The 12,619-nt window shown below is 38.2% G+C and overlaps 1 protein-coding gene across 2 annotated transcripts in view; it reads left to right on the top strand.

Annotated features, from left to right (window-relative positions):
- The first annotated feature begins 4,168 nt into the window (after positions 1-4,168).
- LOC107818290 (uncharacterized protein At5g43822) overlaps positions 4,169-12,619 on the top strand; it is a 37,313-nt gene continuing 28,862 nt past the window's right edge. The window contains exons 1-7 of one of the 2 annotated variants that reach the window (XR_012697148.1): positions 4,169-4,427; positions 4,687-4,838; positions 4,931-5,049; positions 10,201-10,380; positions 10,878-10,934; positions 11,202-11,269; positions 11,914-12,011. Coding sequence is in view for 1 of the 2 variants with exons in the window: in XM_075226017.1 (XP_075082118.1) it covers positions 4,707-4,838; positions 4,931-5,049; positions 10,201-10,380; positions 10,878-10,934; positions 11,202-11,269 (556 nt within the window). In the remaining variant the exon portion in view is untranslated. The remainder of the gene's footprint in view (positions 4,428-4,686; positions 4,839-4,930; positions 5,050-10,200; positions 10,381-10,877; positions 10,935-11,201; positions 11,270-11,913; positions 12,012-12,619) is intronic. The other variant, XM_075226017.1, reaches the window with a different exon arrangement.

Below are 12,619 nucleotides of genomic sequence, written 5' to 3'. Positions count from 1 at the left end.
TTTAAAAAGGGAGAAATTCAAAAATAGCCAGATTTACAACTGGTCGTTCAAAAATAGCCCAGTTTCAAAAGAAATCGAAATTTAGCCACTTTTCATGTAAAAATAAATCTGAGCGAAAACACTGTTCAAAACCCGAAAAATACGCCAGTATATTATACTGGAGTTCCAGCATAAGTATGCTTGAACTCCAGCATATTATACTAGAGTTCCAGGATAAGTATGCTGGAACTCCAGCATAATTACACTAAAACTCCAGCATAATATACTGAAGTTCCAGCAAGTATAATTGTCCAGTATAATATACTGGAGTTTGGAGCACCGGTGCTCCAGTCTCCAATATATTATACTGGAGTCAGCAAAGTATACCGGTCCAGCATAATATGCTGGAGTTCATACACAGGTGCACCAGACTCCAGTATATTATGCTGGACCGGTCTCTGTTGCAGCAAAATAGTGGCTATTTTTCATTGACTTTATAAACGATAGCTATTTTTGAATGACTAGTCCGAAACTGGCTATACCGTGCTATTTTTACTAAAAAAGGCCAAAAGCAACAAGTTGGCTAACCCCAACTTTTTCGAAAGGAATTTTTACATTCCTATGCCATATAATAAACTATTACCCTTCATGCTTAACTTTTAATATAATTACCTTCTATATACCTAAGTACCATTTATGTACCATTTTAGGATTTTAATGGTATTAATTAGTCTCCTAATTTTACTCAACCGTATATTCCCACTCCCCCAAGTTTCTCTCTCCAAATCCCACCACCTCACTCACGTATCAAACCACACCCATGATTTCCTCTTCAATCACCCACGATTTTCTCTTCTAAAACCAAAGAAAATCTGTAAACTCTCCACCATTGACAACCATTAAAAAGCTTTGAAGCTTTGAATTCGAATTTGGGTTTTCAAAAGACATTGTTTGTTTGGATTGGATGTTGTTGCAAAGAATTGAGAATTCTCTCTATGTCTCTCTCTATCTCTCAATCCCAAATTTCAGTAATATAAGAGGAAAGGAAACGAGAGCAGCAATTCCACCATTGACAGTCATTAAAAAGCTTTGAAGCTTTGAATTCGAATTTGGATTTTCAAAAATCATTATTTGTTTGGATTGGGTGTTGTTGCAAATAATTGGGAATATGGTTTGGAGTTTATATCTCAATTTTGAGAGGTTTTGGTGAAGATTAGACTTAGTTTTGGTTGAATTTCAGATTGAAACTCGAAGAAGAATAAGAAGAAGACATGACATACATTATATTGCAGAAATTGTAGAAAAAATGTATCTGTTGTTTATTTGTTTTTCTTTTATTCATTTAACTATTGTATGAAAGTTGAAGAACATTGTATAAAAATTGTATTTAAGTGGTATTATATTGTAGTTGTATATAAATTAATAGAAATAATGTACGAAAATTGTAGATAATTTGCATAATATATAATTAGTTGTATGAAATTTATTTGTGTAAATTAGATACAAAATATACAAAAGACATATTGTATAGAATTTGTATGTAAATTTTATGTTATTGTAGTTGTATTTAACTGGGTGGAAATAATGTGTAAAAATTATAGATAAGTTGTGTTCGTCTATAACAGGAGATGTTGGCATATCAAGTAACTTTAGTGTTCCAGATGAACATGCACGAAAATAAAAATAAATTCTGTTATGAACAGTTTGTAGAAATTTTGTAGATAATTTATAGAAATATTGAAATTCTGTATTTTCATATTAATTTTTCAAATGATATGTACTTTTATTGTAGAATAAATGTAGAAATTTTGTAGATATTGTAAAAATTCATACTGTAGTTTTATTGTAGAATAAATGTAGAAATTTTGTCGATATTGTAAACATCCATACTGATATATATATATATTTACTCTGACATGTAGTTTATTTGTAGATAAAATGTAGATAAAGTGTAGGACATTTATATACAACCAGAATTTGATATAAAATGTAACAACACAAACATGCAACTGTGTTCTCATTGGTGATACTCAATTCCATATTGAAATTGTGATCAGTTATACATAGCGGATATGATCCTAAGTTTTTATTTTTTCAACTTTCATACAATAGTTAAATGAATACAAGAAAAATAAATAAATAACAGAATACAAATTTTCTACAATTTCTGCAATATAATGTATGTCATGTCTTATTCTTCTTCTTCTAGTTTCAATATTAAATTCAGCCAAAACCAAGGTTAAGCTTCACCAAAACCCCTCAAAATTGAGATATAAATTTCAAACCATATTCCCAAATGTTTGCAACAACACCTAATCCAAACAAATAATAATTTTTAAAAACCCAAATTCAAAATTCTCTAAATCTCCCATAGCTATCTCAATTCCTATTCAGTTGTAGCATAATTGAGATTTTGAACATAATTGTGTTTGTTGCAGAAGAATTGTAGAAGATTTAATCATTTTTGATTTGTGAAATAAAAAAAAATGATGAAACATGAAGTGGGATCGTCCCATTTTTGTTTTCTAAGAAGTTAACTTGTCAAAGAAAATTAAGTTGTTGAAAAAAAAAATTAGAACTCAACTAATATGTGAGCTGAGATAATGAGAGAAACTTAGCACCTTAGAGATTCATGTGTCATTGAACACGTTTTTGGAAATTTGCAATGTTTAGTTTATGCAGAAACTCTGAAACTTTTCAAATTACACCATGAAAATCGAAATCTCGGTAGCATTTGTGGTTTTGCGACTCTAGGTTTCTTGATAATTGATTTTGCTTGAAGCTTTCAAACTCCATGAAGAAAGAAAAATAAGGAAGCATATAGCTACAATGATTCCTTATTTAATGAATTGTTTATATTTTGTAAAAATATTATTAGCATGACGGATAATATACAAACTATGAACATATTTGGTAATATAGTTTCCTATACGAAAGTTTCCCTTTTTGAAATTGGCTTAAAAGCTATTTTAGTTTGACCAAAGATTTTAATTTTTTATCCCTTATATTTTTTTTATTTTCGAAATTAGCTCCGAGTAAAAAACCCTAAAACATATGATTTCTCCTCTTTTCTCCATTCTTTCAACCACTCCTTTCTTTTTCCTCTTCTTTCATAACCTTCCCCAATTAAATTATTCACAACTAATAATTTAATCGCCTGCATTTTCTGTACGATTCTCATGACTCTCATTAGGACGCCTACCAGAAGATGTAACGAAATGGGAGCGAGTGGTACGCCTACCACGAGATGTGAAAAGAAAGTGAAATCTGCCTTTGTTTTCCTTATTCTTGTTAGTGGTTGGATTTTGATTCCTTTATAGTTCTTGTGATAATCTGTTCTTACCTGTTATTCCCCGAAGCATGTTCCCCGCTCCCATCTTTACTTGTTTATTTCTGCTTTACTTTCCGCTATATATCATATAACTGCACAGGTTTATTTTGTAGTCTGGTCCTAGCCTCGTCACTACTTCGCCGAGGTAAGGCTAGGCACTTACCAACACATGCGGTCGGTTGTGCTGATACTACACTCTGCACTCTTTTGTGCAGACCCCAGTGTTATAGACTTCGGACCGCAGTGAGATTGCTGAATCTTGTTCATCAGGCGACCCCTGCAGGCGTTCGTAGGCCTTGGCGTCTCCTTCGATCTACCTTCCTGTTTCTTACATGTATTTCTAGAGACAGTGTTGTATTTAATTTTTTCAGACCTTTATTTGTAGTATTCTTAGACCGTCTGTGAAACTGTGACACCAGTTCTGGGTAGTTGAGACTCAAACAGTTGTATTATATATTCATGTTCAGATAGCTTATTGTTTATTTCTTCCGCTCGTATTAAATTTCGCTGTTTAAATGTTATTATTTCGAAATTATTAATCAATATAAAATGGGTAAAAAGGTAAATTGTGCAATTAATTGGCTTGCCTAGCTCGTACTAGTAGGCGCCATCACAACTCCCGAGGGTGGGAATCAGGGTCGTGACACCGTTTGGATTGGGTGACTAGCTTTTAAGCACTTATAAACTTTTGAAAGTTTTTGACAACAAAAAAATATAGCTTAAAAACTGCTTTAAAAAGTCAAAAGTAACAAGTTAGCTCACCCCAACTTTTTCCAAATTGACTTAAAAGCTATTTTGATTCGACCAATGATTTTACTTTCTTATACCTCATAATTTTTCTTATTTCCGAAATTTACTTACTAAAAAACCCCAAAACATAGGATTTCTCCTCTTTTCTCCATTATTTCAGCCACTCCTTTCTTCTTCCTCTCCTTTCTTCTTCCTCTTCCATAACCTTCCCCAATTAAATTATTCACAACTAATAATTTAATCGCGTGCGTTTTCTGTACGATTCTCATGACTCTCATTAGGACCCTTTGTTCATCTTCAATTTCTATTTGTTTACGTGAGATTCATTTAGCATATGTACGTCAAGAGGGATTTGCTAGGTGAATAGGTACAAATTCAAAATATCCCAATATATTTGGAATATCTAGAGGAAAATCTGTTTACTTCTCTCTTGTTGTAATCTAGTAGTGTTAAAAGATCAGCTTAGAACATATTACAGTGGATTAATTTGGAATTAAATATATTCTAGTAATCCGTTCATTTATAATGTTAACAACTTTACGCATATCTCTCTTTCTCTCTCTCTTATCTTTATTTATGAACGTCTCAGCTGATGTTTTTAATGGTTTTTGATTTATTATTGATAGTCTTTAGGTAAATTGGAGATATGGAAAATATAGTCAAAAAGTATCAGCAGAGATTCAGGAAAGTGAAGGAAGAAATGGACACGTGGAATGATCTTCAATCTCGATTGCTTTCTCAGTTCACTAATGCTTCTTCTATCATTCAGAGATTACAGGTAAGTTACCCAGCTCTTTGTTTTACTACGTTCAAATGGGCTTTTGAAATTCGCTTATTTTTGCCCTTTATAAGCTACCTTTTTTTGTGCAGGTTCTTCAAGATTCTAAGAATTATGGTGCCCTGAGATGTGTTGAAGGCATTGAAGAAGCTATTTTGCTTAAACAAATGGATTCTCTTCAAACTATCTTGCTTTCTATGAATCAAACTCTGTGCGTCTCTTTTTTTTTAATCTTTGTATTTCATGATTCTTAACTAGTTGGGGTCGGCTATATGAATCCTTTTAATTCGGGCTCATTTCATTCTACAACAACAACAACAACAACCCAGTGTAATCCCACAAGTGGGGTCTGGGGAGGGTAATATGTACGCAGACCTTACCTCTACCCCGAGGGGCAGAGAGGCTGTTTCCAGGAGACCCTCGGCTCAAAAAGGCAACAAGAGACAACAAGAGACACTATATTAGTACTATCAATAGTCTCATAATAAAACACCATAAAATACCATAAAATCCATAACATAACATAAATAGCATACAAACAAAGTAACAGAGTAACAGCAATATAAGAGATATAGGAAATACGAGAATATGTAGGGTATTAATACACAGAAGATAAAGCCCATCATTAGTAGTTGATCAATAGCATCCTAAGACTAATTCCTAACTAGCTAGTCTCACTCTAGTGCGCTGTAAAAAAGACATCACAATTTTCCCTAACCTACAACCTTAATGCTCGATCTCCACAATTCCCTGTTTAGGGCCATGTCCTCAGTAACCCTAAGTCGCGCCATATCCTGCCTGATCACCTCTCCCCAATACTTCTTAGGTCTCCCTCTACCTCTCCTCGTACCCACCACCGCCAGTCGTTCACACCTTCTCACCGGTGCATCAGTGTTCCTCCTCTGAATGTGCCCGAACCATCTGAGTCTTGCTTCCCGCATCTTGTCCTCCATGGGGGCCACACCCACCTTATCTCGAATATCTTCATTTCTAATCTTATCCTTCCTTGTATGCCCGCACATCCACCTCAACATCCTCATCTCTGCAACTTTCATCCTTTGGATGTGTGAGATCTTCACCGGCCAACACTCGGTTCCATACAACATAGCAGACCTAACCACTGCCCTATAAAATTTACCTTTCAGTAACAGAGGCACTTTCTTGTCACACAGGACTCCCGTAGCGAACCTCCATTTTATCCACCCCACCCCTATACGGTGTGTGACATCCTCGTCGATCTCCCCGGACCCCTGAATAAACGACCCCAGGTACTTGAAACTACCCCTCTTAGGGATGACTTGAGAATCAAGCCTCACTTCCACTCCCGCTTCCGTCGGCTCTGCCCCAAATTTGCACTCAAGGTATTCCGTCTTTGTCCTGCTCAACCTGAAACCTTTGGACTCAAGGGTATGTCTCCAAACCTCTAACCTCTCGCTGACGCCGCGTCGTGTCTCGTCGATTAGGACTATGTCATCAGCAAATAGCATGTACCATGGCACCTCCCCCTGAATATGATGCGTCATAGCATCCATCACCAGGGCAAATAGGAAAGGGCTGAACGCAGACCCTTGGTGCAACCCCGTAATAACCGGAAAATAATCTGAATCGCCTCCTGCTGTCCTAACCCGAGTCTTAGCTCCATCATACATGTCCTTAATCGCCCTAATGTAGGCAACCGGGACCCCTTTAGCCTCTAAGCATCTCCATAAGACCTCCCTAGGAACCCTGTCGTACGCTTTCTCTAGATCGATAAACACCATGTGGAGATCCTTCTTCTTATCCCTGTATTGTTCCACCATCCTCCTAATAAGGTGGATAGCTTCTGTGGTAGATCGCCCCGGCATGAACCCGAACTGGTTGTCTGAAATAGACACCGTCCTTCGCACTCTCATTTCTACCACTCTCTCCCAGACTTTCATGGTATGACTTAGTAATTTAATACCCCTATAGTTGTTACATATCTGGATATCGCCTTTGTTCTTATACAACGGGACCATTGTACTCCACCTCCACTCTTCGGGCATCCTATTAGTCTTGGATATAACATTAAGCAACTTAGTAAGCCATTCCAAGCCTGCTCTACCCACACACCTCCAAAGCTCAACCGGAATTTCATCTGGTCCGGTAGCTCTGCCCCTTCTCATCTTACGCATTGCCTCCATGACCTCATCGACCTCAATGTCCCGACAATCACTTAGTTCATGGGGGCTGTCTGCGTTCCTCAATTCACCTAGTACAATATCCTGATCCCCTTCCTCATTTAGAAGTTTATGAAAGTAGGTCTGCCATCTCCTCTTTATCTGGTCATCCCCCAACAAAACTTTGCCGTCCTCATCTTTTATGCACCTCACTTGGTCCAAATCCCGAGCCGTCCTCTCTCTCGCCTTAGCGAGTCGGAGTAACTTCTTCTCCCCGCCTTTGTTCCCTAGTTCCTCATACAAACGAGCAAAAGCTGCCGTCTTTGCCTCCGTCACTGCCATCTTTGCCTCTTTCCTAGCTACCTTATATCTCGCAATGTTCGCTCTCTTCTCCTCCTCTCCAGTGCTCCTCACTAACCGCAGGTAAGCCACCTTCTTCGCTTCCATTTTACCTTGTACAACTGCATTCCACCACCAGTCTCCTTTGTGGCCACCGGTGCGGCCTGAAGATACCCCTAACACCTCTCTCGCCGCCTTCCTTATATAGTCCGCCGTCGTCGACCACATAGTGTTTGCGTCCCCACTACTTCTCCAAGCTCCCATTGCCGACAACCTTCCTTCCAACTCCTGGGCTTTAACCTTAGTCAAGGCGTCCCACCTAATCCTCGGGCGGCCTCGTACTGACCTCTGTTTCCTTCTTATCCTAATACTAACGTCCATCACCAAGAGCCTATGTTGCGTTGCAAGGGTCTCACCTGGGATAACTTTGCAATCCTCGCACAACCTTCTGTCGCATCTCCTGAGGAGGAGATAGTCAATTTGAGTCTTCGCCACCGAACTTTGGTAAGTAACCAAATGCTCCTCTCGCTTCGGAAAACTCGAGTTTGCAATCACTAGATCGAATGCCTTGGCAAAATCCAGCAGTGAGATGCCCTCTCCATTCCGTTCCCCAAAACCAAAGCCGCCATGCACCTCAGTATAACCACCTGCAGACGACCCAATATGGCCATTGAAATCCCCTCCTATGAATAGCCTCTCGGAAGGCGGAATACTACGAACAATGTCATCCAACCCTTCCCAAAAACGCCTTTTAATCTCCTCCTCACAACCTACTTGCGGTGCGTACGCGCTAACGACGTTTAAAGTACACTCACCCACCACCAATTTAATAGTCATTAGTCTATCATTCACACGCCTGACCTCTACCACCGACTCCCTAAGACGGCTATCTACTAGGATACCCACTCCATTCTTACCCCTCACGACTCCAGAGTACCACAACTTATACCTATCCGCATTTCTCGCCCTCGATCCGACCCACCTAGTCTCCTGGACACACGCTATATTAATCTTCCTCTTCTGAAGGATCTTCGCCAACTCTATAGACTTACTCGTTAGCGAACCTATGTTCCATGACCCGATTCTCAACCTATAGGCTCCCTTGCCCCCTCTTCCTCCCCTGCCTCCCGACCCACCCCCTAACCCCGGGCCCACTCTTTGCCCCACACTCTGCCCCACCTAAGGACATGCCCTTAATCTATCATCCCAGACTGCCGCCACTACACCTAATGACAGATCTACAAAAGACTCGCTAGTGCACAATGGACAACGAATCAAATTAGACGGAAACAAGTGACTACCTGTACACCTATTGAATGATTTAACTATTGTGAACTAAAGTAACATCAATTTAGCTAACACCAGTAGATCGGGAGGTACCAATTCCCGAGAACCAAACCTGTGTTGATTTGCAGCCCTCGATATACTTGCAAGCTCACGCTCCGCTTCCCACCGCCCTTTGCTGACGCTCGTCCAGGTTGCTCTCCTTTGCTAGTGCTCGTGCGCCCAACTTGTCTCCAACCACTTTGAGAATTTCCCTGAAAACACAGAAAATACCACGACCCAAAGACCAAAAAGGGCTATCACCGCTACCACTGGTGTAGCACCGAAAGTAACTAGCAGCCGAAATTAACTGAAGAAAAATAACAAGCAAGCTTCTGAAATATGCGAGGATATCCGGCAACATAACAGCAACAAACCGGTGACCAAATAGAATCTAAAGCATAACTACTACCATTAAATTGCAGTTGTAAGCTAGTAAAGGAAAACTGAAAATCAGTAAGTAAAACCAAAGAAAACAGAGCAAACCAAACAAATCTTTTGCTACGTACAGAAAAGCCAGCAATTTCGGTTTTGGAAATGAAAATCCACGACGGCCGGAGCATCGAGGACTCAACCAAACCTCAAACTTCGACCTAAAAGCGAGATCGGAAGGGAGCAAAGCAAAAACTGAAAAGCTTCTGCTAAAATCTTCACAGTTTCGACGGTATGCAGGACCCGATTATTTCACGGAACGGAGGTCGCCGGAAAAATTCTGCTTCGGAGCAGCGAACTGAGGCGTTGTCGACTTCAGATCTATATTCCTCTTGCGAGCAGTAATGGATCTATATTCTGAAGAAGAAGAAGAAACAGGGCGAAAACAAAAAATATGTTTCCTATGAAGACTTACCAGAGAAATTAAATTCGCGAGAAGAAGCAAAAGACCCTTGAACCTAGTAATGAGATCCTAGTTAAAGCACCGATACAAAATACTGGTTAAAGCAAAATACTGGTTTCCAAAACCTTCGCTCATTTCATTCTAATACCAAATATTAGTCTTTTAAGTTAAACTAGAGGTTATTTGAAATACTTATATGCAAGTCTCTAACTACAGAAAAGATAACTAGTGCAAACACACACTTTCCTCACTGCAGAGGCGGACCCAGGATTTGAAGGTCGCGGGTGCACTTTTTGATTAAACCAATATTTGCTTTGTATATAGTGTGCCCACTATTAATATATCACTATTTTCTAAAGACATATACATGTATACATGTAATTTTTGCCGAACTTTACCGGTGCAAGTGACTCCTCTACCTATTGCATAGGTCCGCCTCTATTCCTTAGTTATAAAGTCAAATATTTGTCATTGCCCTTTCGAATTTTTTGTTTTGTTTTTTTGTTGATAATTGATTATGTTAGCAAAAGTAGGCATTATTTTCCTTGTTTTTGACTTTCTTAAAACTGTGGGATGAGTTTTGTTGTACTCCTTTGTAATGTTATAGAGCAGTAAGTGAATTGCTTCTGCAGTATACTTGTGCGTTTAGTTATTGGAGCTAGATGTTGATTATCAACTAAGAGGGTTATTCTTTTTTTCCCCTCTTTCTGTTTGGTTCAAAATCTAGGGAAAAATTTCGTTCTGTCGTGTTATCGCTTGAGAAGATGGTTCGTGATGGTAGACAGCTCGTAAAAGGGGGATCCACTCAGGTAACTGTGAAACAGCTGCAGCAACATGTTGGGATAAAACCAAGTATTGCTGATTGCTTGGATGGGCTAAAACTTCTCTGTGAGATGCACCAATCCGAGTATGCATAGCTAAGAAAATATTTTTTTTCTTGTTTCACTTTCCTGCCTTGTTTATCTTAAGTAGGAAGTTTATTGTCTTTTGTCACTAGTAAATTCCATTGTTGAGCCTTTATTAGCAGAGAATATGTTGTTTCCTAGTAATATAGCTGTACTTTGGTCTTTCTTCCTATGAATTAGATATTCATATAGTTATCCACAAAAAGAAAAATGCTATATAATCACGCAATCCACTATCACCTCTTTAGTTTCATTAAGTTCACTTCCTGCATCAGGGGCTTTTTCTCTTTACTATGAAAATGATATAGCTGTGCTATTTGCTATGGTAGGTTAACACGAACAAAAGTTTGAAATCAAGTTACCTCTTTCTTCTCTTTCATCCAGGTCACCTTGAATGGATTTGATATAGGTTTCTTTTGCTATAGGAACTAGTTCTTATCCTTGCATTATTATGCATCGAACACTTTATGTTACTGATTCCCTCAGTACATTATTTCAGGTACCGTCTTAAATTATCGGTCATATCAGCAATATCAGCAGTTGCCTTAAAACCCAGGTATCATATGACAGTTTTTTGCCTCTTATTTTCCTCTGTATATCTCACTGGCAGATCTAGGGTATAGGTGGTCAATGTCCTGTCAATTTTTTTTTTCCTGTTTTGTTGCCTTAATCTCCATTTCTGAGTCAAAAATCAAGCTCATGTTGTTTCGTTTTGTGAAGAGCATTGGGATATCCTGGGATTTCATTCTAGTCTTATCATTAGGTTCCGTTTCTCTTTCTTTCTAAAAATTTATGCACATATTGAAGCTTGACTTCCCTGCAGTGCAACTGATGATTTAGGTGCGCTTCAGCAACTGTTGGTTGATCAGCCTAACATCCCCAAAGAGGAAGGTGAGTAAAAATGAATGTAGTAAAGCAATTCAAGTAACTTGCTAATCCCTATGGCATATGGTGGGGGTTTGAATTTGTGCAAGTCGCAATGTGAACGAAACTATCCTTCTTTATTCATCCTGAAAAAAAACTAGAACGATAAAAGCGGTGTCAGTATGAATCAAATAGTCTATCAGACAGTTATTTTTTCCTGTGAAATGAACATCTTGTTATCAGAACAAACTGTTATAGCATGGCAGTTGTAGCTTTGCACTTTTATGAAGAGAAGAACTGAAAATGTATTTTGGTTTTGTCGAAGAGAATTTTGTATTAGAAGGACCAATATGTGGGTATACCATTCTGACATGAGTCAATAATATTCTGTCAGACACGAGTCTAGGACAACCTGAAATTGGAAGACAGACATTCTTTTGGTGCAGCCTGAAATAAAGAGATGGATGTTGACTTGATAATACATGGAAAGTTATGGAAGAAGAAGAAAAAGTTATATATTGCCTTGGATTACAAACCTCTACGTTTACAGTCAAACCTATAACGTAGGAGTTACTTATGAGATTATAAACATTGAATTGCATCAAAGCATACAATTTCAGGGATTCAACTTTTTGGTCAAGAAGCTAAAGTTAGTTCAATGTTTTTTGCAGAATTTCTACTCTAGTCTAGTAGAAGAGTAGATTATCGGTTACATCTTCAGCATGTCTAAGACGTACACGAGGTTAATTACTATTTTACTTCTCAACTGGTAAAAGACCCAAGTCCTTCAAACCTTCAGCCTGTTTAAAACATAGATCAAAGCTAACTGCTACTAGGATTTGGCACCTGCTTGGTGCCAACTGTAAAATATTAACGTCCTTCAACTTTTAATATGTAGAAACATCAAGTATATATATTAAAATGTGACTAGGCCTTTTCTCCTGCTTTTTTCTCCCTGCGGCTGTGTTTATTTGTGGTGTCTTAGTGCATTTTTGTGTTACTGCCAACCTTGTCAAAAGGAGAAGTAGGTGTATGTGGTTTTTGAGCACTGTCTTGGAAAGTTAATGTTGTATATACAGACCATATCCTGCATCAACTTACCTCTTACAAATGATCCTGGCAATGTTCTTAATCTTGTTTGTTCATGTTGCATATGCTTGATTATACTTCTCTGCTTTATTTTCTGGATTTTAAGAAATTTGCATTACTAATTTGTGACAGTAGTTATATATTTTGAAAAAGAGGTGCTGATAGTATATACATAACATCCCTCCTTCTTCGTACATAGATGGAGTTTACATAGCATTGGGGTGTTGATTACTTTATTATTATTATCTTTTTGACCACTCTTTCGTTTTATAGTGCCGGGTCTATTTA

This window comes from Nicotiana tabacum, chromosome 12, assembly GCF_000715075.1.
Source record: "Nicotiana tabacum cultivar K326 chromosome 12, ASM71507v2, whole genome shotgun sequence".
Classification (NCBI taxonomy): Eukaryota; Viridiplantae; Streptophyta; class Magnoliopsida; order Solanales; family Solanaceae; genus Nicotiana; species Nicotiana tabacum.
The sequence above is the reverse complement of the archived record's forward strand: the minus strand, read 5'-3'. Positions and strand labels throughout refer to the sequence as shown.